At 38.7% G+C, this 18,649-nt stretch overlaps 1 protein-coding gene across 2 annotated transcripts in view; it reads right to left on the bottom strand.

The window, feature by feature from the left end:
• NAV3 (neuron navigator 3) overlaps positions 1-18,649 on the bottom strand; it is a 280,708-nt gene that overhangs the window by 68,352 nt on the left and 193,707 nt on the right. For both annotated transcript variants that reach the window (XM_026060183.1, XM_026060184.1), the window contains exon 13: positions 476-608. In XM_026060183.1, the coding sequence (XP_025915968.1) occupies positions 476-608 (133 nt within the window). The remainder of the gene's footprint in view (positions 1-475; positions 609-18,649) is intronic.

Below are 18,649 nucleotides of genomic sequence, written 5' to 3'. Positions count from 1 at the left end.
AGTCCGTGGATCAAGGTTTAGGCCCAGATCAGTGGGTCCATGGCCAGGCACAGGCACAGCGGTGATGCAGCAGCAGAGGCAGCTCAGATGGCGACCAAGCACAAGAGCCTCAGCTGAAAACAGCTGCCACGGGACAGGAGGTAGGCCCTGGCTGCAGCCTCCTTGCAATGTGTCTGGGAGCCTGACCCCACAGTCACCAGTGGGACAGCAGCCGCCTATGGCTGCGCCATGGCTAAGCAGGCCCTCAGCCCTGGCAGCCAAACCTCTAAGAGCGGGGATGCTCTAAGGGCCCTTACATTTTGTTTACTGAAACACAGTGCTTCTTGCATACAAATGTAATAGAGGAGGTTGCAAAATACAATATTTCATTTGTTTTGGAGTCATTATTACTAAAGTGTGTTTTTTTTCCCCCTGTTATTGTGCAGACTGGTGGAGACATTGCAAGAGACGACAATGAAAAGCTACTTACCTGGGCATGAGTATTCTTTCTTGAAGAGGCAGTTATGTTGGAATAAGAGCTGACAGATGATGTGGTGTTCAAATCATCCGTGCTGAGGTTATCAAGAGTGTCACTGAGGCCACTACTAACTGAGCTGCTGTCATCCCAGCTGTAGAGAAAAGAGCAAATCTACTTTACATACTGCATGTCAATAGGCAGAAAGTGTCTCAAAATCAATAGATGTTACTACTTCTTCTTCAAGAGGTTTACCAGAAAACTTTCCGTAATATTTGCTAAAGTACAACGAACATTAGCTTTCAGACCTTTTAATTAATATTTCACTCATAGTCAAGTGGTTGCTTGTTCAGTTAATGAAAGACCCAGATGCCTTTTAAAAATTTAACACCAGATCTAAGCAAGCAGTAGCATAAGTTATTAAAAGTGTAAGTCATTAAAACAGGTTGTTTCATGCTTCGTTGTTATCACATTCAGTATACTGGCAGGGAAATCCATTAAACCTACCTGGTATTGTGAACCAAAGCATTTTTAACAGCTTGGAGAACATCTAATGCATTTCCAAGCTACAGAAAAATAAAAGGAATCTCTCTTCTGCAGCCTAACTAACTGTCAGTCAGAAAGCCAATATTTCCAACAGTTTTATTTTCTTGTCTTTAGCTTTTGTCTAGTGAGCATAATGTCATCAAAATAGGATTCCTTGACATTACAGTCACCAGAGTTGACATCACAGAGAACACGTTATACATCTCTTAAGAAACAGGCTGTCAACTCTTCTGCCTTGGGAGATTTAAGTTGAGGATGTAAATGACAAAAAGGCTACTTTTATAGACATGTCATTCACCAGTCTCACGAAATTCTTGTTTCTTCCATGGAAGGGAGGTTGATGGGTGTTTCTCAGACCATTCTCTACACAAACGCTTCTCCATAGCATCACATTATGACACTTAGGTTATTGCCATTTGGCAGAAAGTCTAAGTAACAATTTACATGCAACACTACAGCAGTATACTCCCAGTTTTGCTGCACCTTCATCTGTTAATCTTGGTCTGGATTATTCCCAAGACAGAGAGTTTGAAAAATATTCACTTTATCACTTGCAGTGGGATTCATCTCCTATAGCTTTAGCTATATAAAAGTTAGGTGTCTCATTTAAGCTATCAGTCTAGATGCTGTCTATAACCAATAGAATGAAGTAGACTCCTCTAGGAGCCTGTCCTAAAATATGTTCCAGATTTGCAGCATGAACTGCTCACTGGAGGTGCCTCTTTCTCTCTTTCCCTCTCTGAGAGGGGAGAGGGTTGATTTGGTCTATTTTAGCCATATAACTTCTGAAGAAAAAAAGCCAGGTGACATGGGTTTGGACACAAGCAAAGCTGAAAATACTTACACAGATACTATGGAATATCCTTGTTTTGTTGTAGCCTATGTCATGAACTGCCTTTTAGGTCATATTCTACAATTTCAAAAATAAAAACCTAAAATTCAGTACAACAATTAATTAAAGCTGAGTACTACTACTAGTAGTCATTCAGAGCAAATAAGGAAAATACTTGTGAATCCTTATTTTACATGTGGTGTTTTGGGAGGCTAAATTCACTTGTCCACTTCCTTAAGGAAGGCTATAGAAAGTCATAATAGCAGTGACTGTGAACTGCATGCTACAAAATGTGTGCTGTGATGCACCGGAGAGTTCAATGCTCTAGTCTTGTATCATAGCAACTGCAGCAGACATCACTTTGGTTTTGCTAAAGGTAGAAAATCACATTAGCAAGTGACCTCCGTGACAAGATAAACATATTTCAGAGGGCAAGAGCTTATTACAGTACTGTGTTTTCCATTGTTTAGTACATGACTACAAATAAATACATCTTCTGAAACATTACCAGGTAATACATATACAAGTGACTCCAGAATACAATTTCATATCTGAGCAATTACAATATCATACCTTATAGATTGCCCACATTCATCTAAGAACCATCTCTGAAGCACTAGTCATTTATACTTTTTTCGTTTTTCACTGCCTAATGTGATAGGGAATTTCACAGATGCTAAAAGACATTATTCAAATGTTATGCACTACACAGGAATGTACTTTGGACAACAGCATAAAGACTGATAAAAATGTAAATATTTTTAAATGTGGTTAAGTTTTAGAAAAGACAATATGCCCTCACTGAAAGATATTTCAAAAAAGAAAAAATCATAAGCCAGATCCAGTATATGTTGGGTACTTTCACAAGCAATGCTGAACATTTAATGCATGGAATTCATGTCTTTAATACTTGACTGTCAGTTTCCTGGGTCTACTCTAAGAACTTGTGGACAAAGCTCAACATCCAATTCTGTTTCTCCATTTTTTGTTCTTTATTTTATTCCCTTCTAATTTTTGATACCTCATTTTATTCTCATATATCTCAGTAAGGAGTTTCAAATTTTCTAAATTCTGAAATATTTTTTACAATTCACAAAATATAAACACAGTATTTGTTTTCTACAGCACAAAATGACTACATGGATCATGTTTCCATTCTATTGCAGCTTCTTTGTGATACACATTCATCACACCTCACTCACCAGTGGATTATTAGTAGGTTCTGGAAACATTCATGGCCATCTTGTAAGATATATAGAAGATTAATTTGACACCTCCACTACTGACTTTTCAGAGTCATCACTATATTTGCCTGGAACTTTTTTCTCTGATGATAGGTGCTCAAGAAGTTTTCTAATTTGGGGGGAGGTTCATACCCCAACGTTTCTGCTTATATGCAGCCTACCTGTAAAAACAGAAGCATTCCAAACTGCTCTCTTTTCTGCATGACATTCTTCTAAAGATTATTAGAGAAGCTGATTCTCACTTGATACAATGTTTTGCATCATCATTTTGAAAAATATATAGCAAAAATGGAATACTCCTACAAAACAGACTACATCACTCATCCTTTCAGCAACTAAGATCACTGCCTTGTGCTTATTTTAGTGCATTGCCCACAGTTGTTCTAAATTTTTCATGCAACTAAATCTCTTCTTTTTTCATGAATACTATTACCATCTTTTCAGCCCTGTCTCCCTATGTCTAGACAATATACTTGCTACCAGCTGAGTTAATCTAATTTCTGGATAAGGAAGAATCCTTATTTATAATTTGGGAAACTTCTTGACGATTCATATTCAGTTGCTGTTGTAACTATCATCAGATGTATGACAAAGGAGCCTGGTAACATTAGATGTGTATTGCCTTGAGACTGAAAACCGATTCTTGTTAGCTGGCAGCAAATTCTTCCTATAACTTTTGTTCTTGTTCCAATATTCATTGTCAAACTGATCCTAAGGGACTTTATACAGGCTTTGAACACACTGACTAAGATTTATCTTTCATTTTCATTTTATCTTTCATTTACTTTTTCCTTTTTCATGCATCCTACACAGATTACAACAGGTCAGGTTACCACTATCTGTTTTTTAATGCCTCACACCAATCCTCATTATAAAGTCACCTTTCAGCTACTAATAACTTTGGAAAAAATCTGCTGATTTGTTTCTTGTTGGGTGTCAGTCTCAGGTTGATTTCTTTAAAGGAAAATTTCAGCAAATACAGTTCTGCTTTTTGAGAGAATGAGGCTAAGAGAAAAAAATGCCTTGTTTTGACAAGTTCCAGCAGCCTTTTCTTTGAGAAATCCTCGGATCCCACGAGGAACTGGAGACGAATCTTGAAATTTAGCAAGCCATAATCTTAAGGATTAAGGACATTAAGGATGTGCATTTTGCTGTTTCTGGAAAAAACACCCTCAAATTTGGCTAATTTACACATCTCTTCAAATCTGTTTGCATATACCTGGTAGAGACTTTCTAGGCTTTTTGCAGCTACCTGCCCAAGTTTGTAACCTAGCAGGCAGGCATCAGGTCAGCTCAGGCTGATGAGGGCTCCTCAGTTCTGGGTTCAAATCAACAAACTGAGAGCAAGCAACAACCCAGCAGGCACTCAGCTCACTGTGAATGGATGCAACAACACAGTTTTTGATACTATCACATCACTAATCACATACTATTTTTTTCTCTAGGAATGCTTCATTAATTTAATGCTCGTAAGAGGTCTGCTCTGGGAATGAATCTGAATTTTGTATTAAAGCAAGCAGCCTTCATTCATTTGTTACAAAAGCTGAAAGACTTCCGCAACAGGAAGGACTATATGAAGGATGGTTGAAGCCCCCGGTGTACCAGATGCATCCTACAGGATATTAGGTAACTGCTTTAACCAAAATTTTTAACAAACTGAACACTAATAAAGTGCTTCTCATTTTCTTCAGAGCTTAGCATCTGACTTACAAAGATGCTATGCATGCATATGTGTGCTTTGACCATACAGTGTGCTGTATAGACATATATACTTTTAAAAATTAGTTCACTAACATCTCAAACTGTGTGTCAAAAAACAGTAGCTATTTTGTGGCCACTGTGTCATAATCTTCATCCAGAAATGAATACCTCATACCTCACACTCCTTGAGTTTGCACTAATATCGCCAATATTCTTTCCATTCAGAACATTTGTGTTTTCTGCTCTTTGACGCACTAGTGTGACTATCAGATCATTTGCTCTAGCTAAAACTCAAGCCTTTCTTCTACCCTGGCTCATTCAATCCTAACAAGCCTTGCCTGTTCTGAAGTCAGAAGTTACACTTCTACTGAAGAAGACAATCACTTCCAAATTGTCTCTAATTGCAGAAGGTGGCTATGAATACTGTACAAATCCCAATGCTCTAGAAATTGCTCAAATACTTCATGCAAAATTCCAACCACTTGATCATATAAACTATTCCATGAAGTCCAGGAATCCACACCTTGCTTGCTGTCCACACAACTGGTTAGTCTCCAGTATCACTCTTTGTCTCATTTCATTAGTGCATGACACTGGAAAGATGTCTCCATAATAATCCTCTCATTGACCTTTCTACCTCCTAGTCGTTCTAGAAATAGTAAGGTGTCTGAAGTCGAAATATCCAGTGCATAGCATCAGTGTGTGGAGCTGAGTGAAGATTATAAACATATTCCCACAAGTATTCCCTCAAATGGAAAGATAAATTGCACTCAGCTGTGCTCATGACACTTTTGTGTTTGCTTTCCACAAGTATTGAAAGTTTTCTTTGCTTGGAAAAAAAATCCAATTTTAAGTTCACACACTCAAGTATTTGAACCAAATGTGAAATATTTTATAAGGAATACGATATTATTTAACACAGCAGGCCAGCAAACAACAGAGCTCTGGGGCAAAGAGGCAACGAAACAAGACAAATAATATGTGACCATACCCTGTATAATGAAGACCTGTAAAAATGTGCAACGATTTTTTCTGAACGTTTTGAGTAATGGCTGAAAATACAAACCAGTAACTATGCACTGCATTGGGAGAGCAATGAATATTAAAGGCACACGACAAGGGAAAGAGGTACTAACAATTTGTGTTAGCTCCATGGATACCTAAAAATATTCTCCTTCTACAGTACTTGCTTCAGAAAATCAAAGCAGTCTCTAATTGGAGACAAGACATGGTAGAGCACACTACCACAATGATTGTTCCTTCCAGTCTTCCTGTTTCTATTTTTGGCACTTTCCTACAAGTTCTTAAACTTGCCAGATCGGTGAAGTCCACCATACTGATAAGCTGGGTCATTGCCTGGAATTTGCTTCAATATTAGAGTATTTTTGAGAGTGTCTCCAGCCGAAGTGGCCTAAGTATGCAAATGAGAAAGCTTTTCACAAGCAGATCATCAGACTTATGAAGGCAGCAAGACTCCAATCAATATGTTGTTAAGTCTGCTGGAAAACTGTGGTTGCTCCAATGCACCCAGCCCTTGGCACGGTTTCACAAGTTTCTGGGAATTTTTTTTTCCTGGTTATTACTGAATTCCGCAAGCAGAAGCAGGAACTTCAGCTTGCAAAAGCTGAGTATACAGCTCTAGAAAACAAAAACAAAAAACCTTCCTTGTAAAGCATTTGTTTTATCAGAATAACTGTTCTATCCAGGGAGGTTTGTAACTCTGAATGAAAAATAGCACTGTATTAGTCACAGGCTTTGTATGGCACATGAAGGGCTTTAGACCTCAGCAGTAGCCCTAAGATCCATGGAGGTCATGCTCAGCAGTGAGATCCTTAGTCACATTCCTGGTAATGCAACTGGAACTCACATATCCTACAGGGACTTGTGCAGGGGCCATAATATCTGGATTTGAGATTCAGGGAATCTGAACAAACACGTTTAGCACAGCAACCTTTTCTTGCTTTTTACAGCAGCTCTGAACTTTTGAAACATGGCAGAAGGTCTTTAAGCATTTCTAAATCTTTCATGACCACAGTGGGTACACACAGGGCAGTGCCCATGCGTATTTTTGCAGCTGGGGAGAATGATCTCAGAGGATAAATCAGGTAACTGAGACCATGAAAGAAAGGTAACTCAGGGCTAAAAGGAAACTTAACTCCTGAGTTTGGTGTAAGTCTATCTGTGTGTTTGGGGATCTGCAAAACCATAGCAAGAGCAGATCACAAAGATGACCAGTGAGCTGTTACCCACTTCCTGTGACCGCACACAGCTGGCCAACTTGTGTGACTGCATCCTCAGATGATCCATGTCTCCGTGTCCCTCTCTTAGAGCCACTGGACAGCTCTATAGTCATTCACAAAAACAGCAGAGGTATGTGAGAAATGAAACACAAGCAATTGCTTTGATTAGTATAGCCTGCTTTCCTGTTTGGCAAATGAATTGCTAGTACACTATTGCAGTGGATAGGATCGGGACACCCTCATTTATACTGGACAGTTATTTAAACTAGCGAATAGTACCATAAAAAAAGCAAAACCCCCAAATCTAGCCACCTGAAGTGAAGTGAGCTGCTACCTGCAGTGTAAGAAGATCTGAGTCACTGATGTAGTTGTGCTCAGGGTATTTAAATTAAATGTGACTTAGGGAATCAAAGTTTGGCATTTAATTCCCTATGTAGTCAGCAAAGGCTGGTACTTCCGGTGGGTACGGGGGAAAAGATTGGATAGAGACGAGCGATGAGGCAGAGTACTTAAACTAGACGCCTACAGTAGAAAGCTTGAACCCGATACACCTTTCCCTATCCTACTTGCACAAATAATTAGTGGAAAAAGAAGACAGAACCCCTTTCCCACCAGTCCATGCCTAAGGCAGTCCCATAATGTCTGTAAACTAGGGAGTACAAGGCACACATCATCCTCCACCACGCACACTCCCTGGAGGTGGATGTTGCTTCTCTACAGCGCAACAGTAAAGTGAATATTAACATGCAGTCCTGGCTGCTGCCATGAACCGTCCTTTCTGGTGCTTGCATTTCAGGGCATATTCCAGGAGAGCAAGGAAAGATTTATTCCAAAATAAAGACTTTATAGCTACTCCCTTAATTGACTTTTGAGAACAGAAATGATCTCTTAGCTCATTAAGAAGAAAAGATAAGAAAATAATTGGACTGTTTTACTCAAAGCAACATCTCACTAGTGTGCCAATATATCAGCTGGCAAACTTTCTCCTTCAAAGTTCAATTCATTAGGAATTAATCCATTTCAAATCTTTTACTGTGGGCTCAGCTGCTCATTATTCTTAAAACAGCTACACTGACCCTTCACAGGCAGATTCAAGATGGCACAGAGTTCATAAAATCAATACTTTTTTTCAATCCACAGAGCGTAAGAGCAAAAGACCAGGTCCTGAATCAAACTAGAAACTTGTGCGACCTATAAATTTCATTATCGCTATTCTAGTCTCATAGCTAAATGGAAACACAGTCAGTTGGACTCATACTTCACTGCCTTTTCCTCAGCAAGTGTAATGCATTACCTGTCATTCCCAAACAAGGCAACCACTGAAGCATTAATTCTGAATTACTTTGGGGTCATCGATAGAAAATCATGTCATGTATATTTCAAAATGGATTTATTCTGCATATTCTAAGGGAAATTGTTTACAATTATAAAGAATAGAAATGCATTTATGGATCTGCTTTCATGCAGCATCTTTGCTTTGTGAGGATTTTTATTTCATGTTTGAAAAACATTTTTAAGAAGATCCAGCTAGAAAATTACATCCTACCACAGAAATTACTTCTAGTCCAAGAACACAATTAAAACAAAATGCATTTTTTTATAGGTCAATGTATTTCCATATTTCTTCTTCCAAGCATTTAATAGATGCTTTAAGAAATAATTTGGTTTCAGAGCCAGAAGGGAAAAAAATGAATTGATGGAAGATTTAAGCTTTTAATGATAATTATATATACCTTGTAAAACCTGGATACCCACAACTCAGGACCTGAATAAGTCTTTGCCAGAACTCTTTTCGGTTTCCACTTATTTCTATATACAATGCTTAATATGACATGATATGGACAGCAGAGAGTTATTAACTAGCTCTAAATTCATAACTGAATATATCAACAATCAAAAGAAGGAACTTTGCAAAATGGAATTTTAGGGAAGTGTTACTCAAATAAAATAATAAATATCCGACCAAAAAAGATATTTCATTCCTGGAACGTACAGTTCTTTTTGTGCATAAGGCAGATAAACAGCATCCATTTTTAATTACATTTCAAACATTCTATGGAAAATAATAATATATGGGCTGGAGCAAGATGTAAGGAAGTAATTCCATCAAGAACTGTTGACAATATCATAACAAACTAAGGGAGAAAAGCTTTTGATGGAATTATCTTCCCACTGCTGTTTGTTATGTTTTTAATACACTGTTTGGATCCAAGAGCATGTTTACATTTTTCAAATGCAGATTCAGACAAGTTAATTAACATTGGTTGAATGGATATAAATAAATAAATTACAGTGCCTATAATGTTCTTCAAAAAATACAAAAGCAATATGGAACTTTATTCCTTGTTACCTTATTACTATAAGAAGTAAAAATGTCATTCTTCACTTTATATATGGTCCATTTGCATGCCGTAAGCAAAGAAAGAAAGAAAGGAGATCCCACAAGCATAAGGAAACATCTCATGGGATCCACATTTGTATTTAAAGGGACTAGTTTAAGAAAAATCATATTAAAACCATCGCCCTGAGCATCCTGTGATAAGCACAATTTGCCGTTTGCCTTTGCAAATTGCCTGTCACAGACTGGGTTGGGAGTGAGGTACTGAGAAAAATCAAAGCTCTTTATTCAAACTTATCTTTACAGTATGCAAACAAACCACACAGTTCCCTCTGATAAGTGTTCAGAGGAGAACTCTTCCCAGTGATTACTTGCCTGATGTCAAAGTTTTGATTTACTGGTAACCTCCTCTGTTGCATGTAGTCTCTCATCTACAGGAACTATTGAAGAATTTTTGTTGGTAGCACTATTTATCCCAATTTTGCTTATGTGCAAGGATTTATTTTTATTGCTTATAACTGATTAAACTCTAACTGAAGAAAAAACATACATATGTATGTTAACAGAATGATGAGAAGTAAACCTCCGTCAATTCCGGTCACAATATTCATCCTATAAATCTCTATGAAGTATCAGCACTTAAAACCAGCAGTTTTACACAGCTTTGTTGTTGGCATAAAGCAAGCTTTGAAACTCATTTTGGCTTGTGACAGGCACTTGTTACCCCACACTATCCTTTGCTGAGGGCGGCAAGAGATGGCAGACAGGTAGTAAAATGGAATTGTTGTATGCAGTTTGTAATATAAATCTAAAAAAAAAAAAGAAGTCCATTATAATTGTGAGCAGTAAGTAACAAGTCACTGCCAGCCACCTCCCCTCCTTATCTCCTTGGTCCAGGCACTGCCCAACAAATCTTCTTTCCCGCTGGCATAACGGGGTCACCGAGCTCACAGCTCTGCTTGGCCGTGCGAGAAGCCTGGAAACTGGGTACATGAACGCACCCAGGGAGCGGCGAGAGCCTTCCCCCACCATGTTAGCGGACAGCCAGGAAAGCCGCGGTTTTGAAAGCATGGGGTGAATTTTATCTCCGGATGCAATTGGAAGCCATGGGCTTCCAAACACATGCCCTTGTGCGCTGCCACTTTTCGCTGCAAGTGTCTCAAGACAGCCGTGCTTTGAAAGGGGCCTGGTTTGGGGAGTTAAGCAACAAGTTGTGACTGTGGGAAAGGGAGCTAGTTTGATGGCCAAAGGAGTTCTTAAACTTCCCCTTCCGAAACTCTCTGAGACCTTGAGCCACACAAATATTTTCAGATACTAGGGTAAGCCTATTAGCTAAGCCTAATCGGCTCAGCGATGGTAAGCATCCTGACAACAATCCCTCAGACAAATGACAAGTTTAACAGGACACAAAGCTGTTTCTTTTTCTGTTTGTGCTTGTCCAGACTGTCACCCTCCCTTGCTACTCATGTCCTAGGTGTTGCTGAGCAAGGACCTGGGTTACTGCAGTTGTATCAACTATAAAGGGACTTTTGATTGCTTCTGCATGACCTGATTTTTAGCATCGCTTAGTAAGGCATGAAGGCTTAAATGACGACACTCTCTGTGCATCTGGCCTTTGGGCCCTTGCTCATGACTGTCGAAACTGCTGGCTGATTAAATCAAACTTTGCAAAAAATGTAAGGGCTAAAAGACACTATAATTTGTAAGTCGCATGAAAATTGGGAGCCATAAAAGACAGAGACAAAGCCAAAATGTCTATGATAGGAAATGCGCAGTATGAATCAATTATATCAGACATCCATGATCCTGCCCACACAATCAGGCTGCTTAAGTTTTGTTGCTCCAAGGAACACACTGCCGTCACACGCACGAATGCACATCTGCCACGTGATTAGGGATGCTGTGTTTTTGGTCAGATGATGGACAGCTGAAAGATATCCGCGCATATGTCAGAAAAGGGTCTTACCAATGAGCGGAGAAAGAGTTCGTTTACAGAACAATTAATTCAGGCTTCAACCTAATCTTCACCCATTTGTTAGAAGTCTGCAGGAGAGAGGGCTGCAGGAAGCGAGTTGCAGACCAGATAAATTGTTCAGGTTTCTGGGCTGTGACAAGGCAAAATATCACTGATATCTGTGGATATAGAACGGTCTGGAAATTTTCGATCAAAACATATTTGACAAAACATCGCTTTTTGATTGAAACTGAAGCATTTCACAATATTTTTCAAAAGCACGTTTTGCTCAAAGAATGGAATAATTTAGTAAGTCATTTTGAAATTTCTGTCCATCTATATTTACATTATCATGTTTGAATCATAAGTAGTTAATTTTATGCACCAAGAAACCAGATACCTCATATAATAGGAACAGCAAATATTCTTTTTATTTCTTAGTTTTCAAATATTTTAATTTATCTTGATATTACAAACCATTATAGAGACTCTAATAATGAAAAGGCACCTTTTTCTAAATCAAAGCACCTTCAGTGAAATATTACACAATATGGCTAGTCAAATGAAAATTATGTACAGATAATAAAATAATAATGGACAACTTAAAATTGATGCCTGAAATAAAACTTTTAAAAGATATAATTTCTCTTTTCTTAAATCAAATATATTTCAATTTTTCTTGTGACAAAGCAAAAATACTTTTCATTCATACTTTACTGTAAAGCAAAAATCAAAATATCAGTATTTCCATTAAAAAGAACCTGCAGTTTTTGATGAAATGGATATGCATATGCAATGAACAACCATAACTAACTGTGATATTTTATGCATCCTCAACTTTTCTGCAGTCTTCTTTGTTACAATATCATGTAGCACCATGAAAGCATTGCTGTATTCTGTATTGTAAACAATTTCTTTTGATAATTAAGAACACAAAGCTTTTAGAAAGTTGTAGTCCTTTTTTGGATAACAATATTTCACTTGGCTGGGTTTTTTCTCCCCCAAAGTTCAGAGAAAAGGCACGTTAAAAGTGCCCCTTGCAGCTGAAAAGGCGGCAGCACTGATGTATCCCACTATGAGTTCTCTCTTTCAAATAGATGAAAGTACCCAAATTACTATTATTGCCAGACTGACTGAAAGAGAAAAATGGTGCTCATGAATTCAAGACATGCTTGACACAGCTTGTCAGCACAGCGTGTATTATAGGTTTTACAAAAGGGGGCCCATTTTAGCCTCTGACTTCCAAGCATCTTCAGCAGGAAAAAATAATAAACGACATCCCTGTAAGTCTATAAATAACTGCCTGAGTGGATTTACTACCTTAACATGGCAGGATCTACCAAATGTTTAACGAATTTGGTTCTGGACGTTTCCCAGGGATTCTGGGGTGACCAGGGGGAGTGCTGAGGTGGACCCTGAGGGGCAGAAAGAGGATTTTTAGTCAGTCATGGACAAAAGAGGTGAGTGACGATAGTAAGAAATGTGGCTGCAGATGTGCACAGATACTGGGGAATGGTAGCAGCACATACACCTAGTAAGTGGAGGAGCCTGTGGTACATGAGGAGCCCTGTCCTGCCTACTAGACCGTCTGTGCTAGGCGCACGGCATGCTCCTGCCACAGACAGGATTACCTGCAGGGCAATGCTGGCAGGGCTCCTCCAGAGTGTGTTCGCAGCTCCCTAAGATGCCTAAGGCAGACTTCGAAGCCACTTTAAAGCTCCCTCCAGACTGATGATTATATCGATATAGGGGTTGCAATCAAGTCACATTTTCAAGCTTATCCTTGCGATTGCATGCATTATTAAATAACTTGAAAAATAAGAAAAGCAAGCTTACTAATCTTTGTTACCATCCAATAAAACACCTCCAGGCAAGCTATGAAAGTGGGAAATTGAATCTAAATTTATCAGGAAAAAATAAACAATGCATGCACACAGAGTTTTTTCAGTACAGTTTTTCCATGTGAAAAGGGGAAAGAAATAGTGCCATGAGTGGGCTTGAAGCCTGCAGTTCATCTGGAAGAGGAAGAACAGAACAGACTAGTTTACCTCCTGTAAAGAGAGCTAAAAATTAATATACTCATCTTGAATGTTGTAGAAAGCATTAGGATGCAGGGAAGACTTCAGAAGACCAGACAGCAAAAGATTGTGGAAATATGATGGATTGCAGAGGGAAGGGACACCAACATTCACATCATGCATGAAAACAGGATGGATTATACCTAAAAAGGTCAGAGCTCTAGACGTTAGCAGGTAGCAGAGAGTTTGGAAAATCTAATTGCTGTGTTTTCTCTACCCTTGACATATTCAGCTGAGATAAAGAGCACTACAGGCTCCACTGCCTGCAGCAATGACTAAGCCCCATGCAATTCTAGAAGAGAAAGAGCATTGCCTTCAAGTCAACCCTCAAGTACGCTGTATATTTATGTTTCACCTGAAATTGCCCCATTCTCTCCCATTTAAACCAAAATTCAGATAACCTTTGCTCTCTGACAGATAAGGTAAAATTATCAGAGGTAGGAGAAATTAAAGGGCAGAGGGTATTGCAAGTGAGAGAACAGGTTATGGCAGGTGGGAAACTCTAGGGTAAACTTACCTCTTCAAATCCCCAACATATACAGTAAGTACTGCTACTGATCGCAGCTCTTCTACAAATAACCAACGTGTATAATCAACAGCTTCATGCCTTCCCAAAAGTCTTTACATCCGTTTCTAAGCCCCAACATTTCAACTCCCAGAAAAGATGCAGTACTACTCGGATAAATATACATCAAAAAATGTCACAAAACCAATGTGTCCTTCCAATGGTTTCTACGGATTACATAAAGAGATATCTAAACTTATACTGGGTAACAATTGAGGCTATTGTCCTAAGATATTTTACAAATAAAACAACTAGGACCAACTGTGAGAGGAGCAACTTTTATGTAAATATTTGCCTGCTAAGAAATAAACCAAGACTACTAGCTTCATCGTGCAGAAGAAACACTTGAGAAAAACACTGCTCCCTCTTGTTGATTATATTGCTTCGGTCACTAAAAAGACAAACGAGCAGCAGAACCACACAGAAAATTCTTAAATCATCTTACAGTTTTGTGAGGTTTTCCAAAGCAGGAGAAAAACAGAGCAAACACAGTCACAGCACCTCTGACCTTCCTCCACTTTTTGCTAACTCACTGGCTTAATAAAGCAGCCTGCTCTCTCATCCTTCATTCAAAGCCCTGGTTTCAGCTGGCACCTCTCAAGGTTTCCGTCACACCTAATAGAGCAGTTTGAACAACTCACCATGAGCAATGTATAGTACTCAAGTAATTCCACCCTGATTTTCTGATTGTGAGATGCTCAAGTACAGATGGTTTTTACAAACATGCTAGTTAAATGAGTTAAAGATTCACTTCTAATAACTCTATTAAAACTGCAGATTGGAGAGGATATAGACACACACTTTCAAAGCGAATTGCTCAAAGGCTGCTCTAAATTCAACTGTAAAGCACGGTGTGTGGCCTTCCCTTCACTTGATAATGGTTCTCTTTCCCTGCTAAGGGACCTAAACTCCTTTCATTTACTGGATTCAGCCCATGCTAGCTTTTGGCTTCAGATACATTTGTCAGAAACCTAGGCAACAACCAAAAGATCACTGGAATTAATGCTTGCAAAGAGTAAAATAAGAAGGCCCCAAACCAAAGTCTGAATCCAACGCCAGTTGCAGCAAACTGTCGGCAAATAGTTTTTTATATGGATTGACCAGATGCAGCTATTGGCAGCTGTTCCCGCATACAGAACAGAGAGTGTCAAACATTACAGCTATTTGTATAAAACATCACAGAATTCCTACCTCTTATGACAAAACAGCAGACTCTAATGGCCCATTGGCTTTTAATTTACTTACTTGAGCTTTTCCTTTGAAAACATGTGAGTTTGCTTTTTCCCTCCTCAGATTAAGATATGGCTACTGGGCAACTGTGGACTGTGTGTAATACAGCAAAGTCTAAGAGTCTCCTGGAATGAGCTGCTCCATCTAGAGCCTTTCACTGCAGCACCACTATTAAAAGCATCTGGAATAGCTGAACATGACAGGCTGGTGGGTCAGGCCTCTGGTTATACTCAAAACTGTCAGACACTGGATGGCTTACACTCCGGGATTTTGGAGCGTACACTCCTGTAAAATAAACAAGCCATTAAAGGCGCTCTCTCCCCTGTACTGTACAGTGTGTGACGCCATCTCATTGCATCCTTCTTCTTTTCCAATGCCCAAAGAGTCTGTTAATAGAATCTGTTTGTGAAAAAAGTAATAATTATGGCATCTTCTGCTATCTGATTCTCTGCTTGGCTTTCTTTTATCTTAACATGTTTTGAAGTTTAGGGTTTTTTAATAAATAGTTTTTGGCGGTTTTCTTGTTTTTGCTTTTTATCACTCACAAACCTCTACCAGAGTTTGTCTGAAGCAAATCTTCACTATTTATTTACAGTTCTATTACTGAAACTCATTTCTTTTAAAATTCCTTATTAGGGAGGGCTTACAAAAGCAAAAGCCTCTTTGGGAAGAAATGAAAGAAACGGAATTATACAGTGACTTGACAAAAAAAAAAATTAAAAAGCAACAACAACATATAAAAAAGAAATGTATTTCAAAATGTAATGCACAATTAAATGCCACAGCCTAACTAGTGTTTTCTAAAAGAATTAGAAGAAATTTGTAAGGATAATGAGAACGTCCATATTTCTATTAGAATAAGCATAAAAAACTTTATGCTTTGAGGTATAAATCATCCCTAAATATCCTTGTCTGAGGAAAAAAATTTCCCTTATAAAAGAGATTCTCTTTATTACTAAACCATAATTTATATCGGTTTTTGCACTTCTGAATGATTTGCTGCTGACCCCTATCAGATTCAAAATTCCAAATGAGATGATATTACCTAGTATCATTTTGTCTTTATGATGTGTGGGATTTGGGTTGAGACCAAAATTCCCAAGTGTGAGTGCCTAAAAAGGTGACACCTAAACAGTTAAGGACATCACTATATTTTCTTAGATACTGAATTCCCTTCAATCTGTTGAGAGACAGATCTGCCTAAAATTATAGCACAGAATATAGCTGAAGAGGGAAAGCAGGAAGGTCTCCTATTGCCTTTGCTTCAATCTAGCACTCCCACATATGAGACAGAATAATTTACCCCTTTACATTAATTGAATGAGTTCTTTTCTCCTTCTATTTTTAAAGTTTGAGGGAGGGGGAGTTGGTTTACTCCAAAGAACTAAGTCTCAATCTTTTACACATGCTGCCTTTTATTTCTCTGAAATCAATGAACTTTACAAATACTGAAGAAAATTTAATGGGAAACTGCTAAAATGGTCTGTTTAATGCTGCTTGAAAAGATTCTTCCATCTAGAAGTTCATCATTTTTAAATCAGGTTATGAATGCACAGTCTGTCAAACTTGTCAGTTTTTCCCAGAGAAAGGCTGTGCTTGATGATTGTTTTAGGTGAGCCATATCTCCTGAATATTCATGCTTCAAACCTAAATTCACTGTCTCCCAGCTCTTTAAACTAGTCATTTGATTTCCTTTACCTTTTTTAATATGTACTAAACGTTCCTTGCAGAAAGGCTGGGTGATAGACAACAGACAGAAATACTAAATTACCTTTTTAAGACCAGGTCTTCTGTCCTGAAATGAGCTGTAGAGTTCTATAGCAATACATATATACGGATCCACCAAAAGGGTGTTTGGCTTAACTAGACTAGTTCTTAAACTGATTATATAATTAAATTGATTCAAAAGCTGTTTACAAGCCTTGAGGACTCCTGCTAACCTTTGCTGTTTCCTATATACGTATAGTATGTATGTTGCAATGTCATTAAAATCAGTGGAAGTTCAGGTTTTTATAGGTAAGGGACCTATCTGTACACTAAAGATTAGTGTTTGACACTGGGAAGGAACATCTGTAACAATTTGCAATTGCTCTCCTAGTAGTTAAGAAAGCTTCTATTTTAAGTTACAATGCACTAGAGTATAACAGCAGTGTACAGAGCTAGTAAAAATCCCAAATTCTGGATCTGCTGAATTACTAAAAATAGAACAGAATATACTAGCATGAAGCCAGTATAAGAGTAAACATAAGCCATAAGCCAGATAGCGTTAAACAAAGTTAGTCTTATTAAGCAAGGCCAGACCTTCAGCTCATCAAATTCAGGTGGCACCCTTATGCAGCTGCAGACAAGGCTCAGTAGACCAGGTGTCTTTACATGCAAACAGAATGCAGCAATCACTTTTTATTCCTTATAAAACAGGTGCCATTTGCAAACGGTTAGACTCTCATGCACTCCCAATTACACGTAATATTCTTATTGTGTATGCAAGCTTTGATATACAACCCAGTAAGTTTGCAACATTCAGCACTGTGAAAGATAAGTCTTGGAAATGGCGTGACATTTCAGGGTGAACTGCTGAGGCATCATTTTTCTGGCAAGCAGTATTTCATAGCTAGCATTGCCTCGCATAACTCAGGGCGACTGTTGTCTAAGGCTACTGTATGCTACACTGTTCTGTGAACCTTTACAGTACCCACATGCCCATGACAAGTAAGTCCTAAGTAATGAGATCTTCAGTTACTCCTGTATTAAATGGGATGCAAAAGTTATTAGGATTGAACAGGATTTCTCAGTGAGATATAGATAAGCACAGAATATTGCATTCAACTTTCAAAACAGAATAAAAACCTAGAGGAGCTTTCAATAGCTCAAAAAAACCCCTCTGTCAGTAGATAAAGGTTCTTCAGTGTCCCCTTCTCACCCAGCAGTGCTGCGCTTGCTCAAGATTTTCTGTTTGGAAACGTCAGGAACAAGTAATGCAGCGAGCAGGGAGGAACGAGAGCAGTTGGCAGTCCTGTGGACGTGACAGCTGTCTGGAAGCCGCGATTAGAAGCTGGCAGCAGCGTTGGGAGGCAAAGATGAGCAGGACACTAAGCAGATCCTACTTCTACCTGCCAGTGACCAGTTTAGCCAAGCTCGAGCCTCTCTGTAGGCTAGACTTGACTTCACCCCCCTCAGTGACAAACCTCCCTTGGGTGCTGTAGCAATGACCTTTTCCTACAGGGCTAAGCAGCACTAATCCACCCTGTCAGCCACCCCAGTAACCGTTTCTGTCTTTAACCCTTGTAGGAAAACCTTAGGTTTTGTAGTAAGCAGAATTAGTAGCTGCTGCCAGAATCAAATCATTAAGGCCAAATGAGTTCATCGACACTGTTGTCAGTACAATGAATAACCTAATCTGATTAACAGGAAAGACTTTAAATAAGTGGCTGCAGTTATTTTTGAGAAAGCGCCTGCAGAAAAAATAG

This window comes from Apteryx rowi, unplaced genomic scaffold, assembly GCF_003343035.1.
Source record: "Apteryx rowi isolate R43461 unplaced genomic scaffold, aptRow1 scaffold_166, whole genome shotgun sequence".
Lineage (NCBI taxonomy): Eukaryota > Metazoa > Chordata > Aves > Apterygiformes > Apterygidae > Apteryx > Apteryx rowi.
The sequence above is the reverse complement of the archived record's forward strand: the minus strand, read 5'-3'. Positions and strand labels throughout refer to the sequence as shown.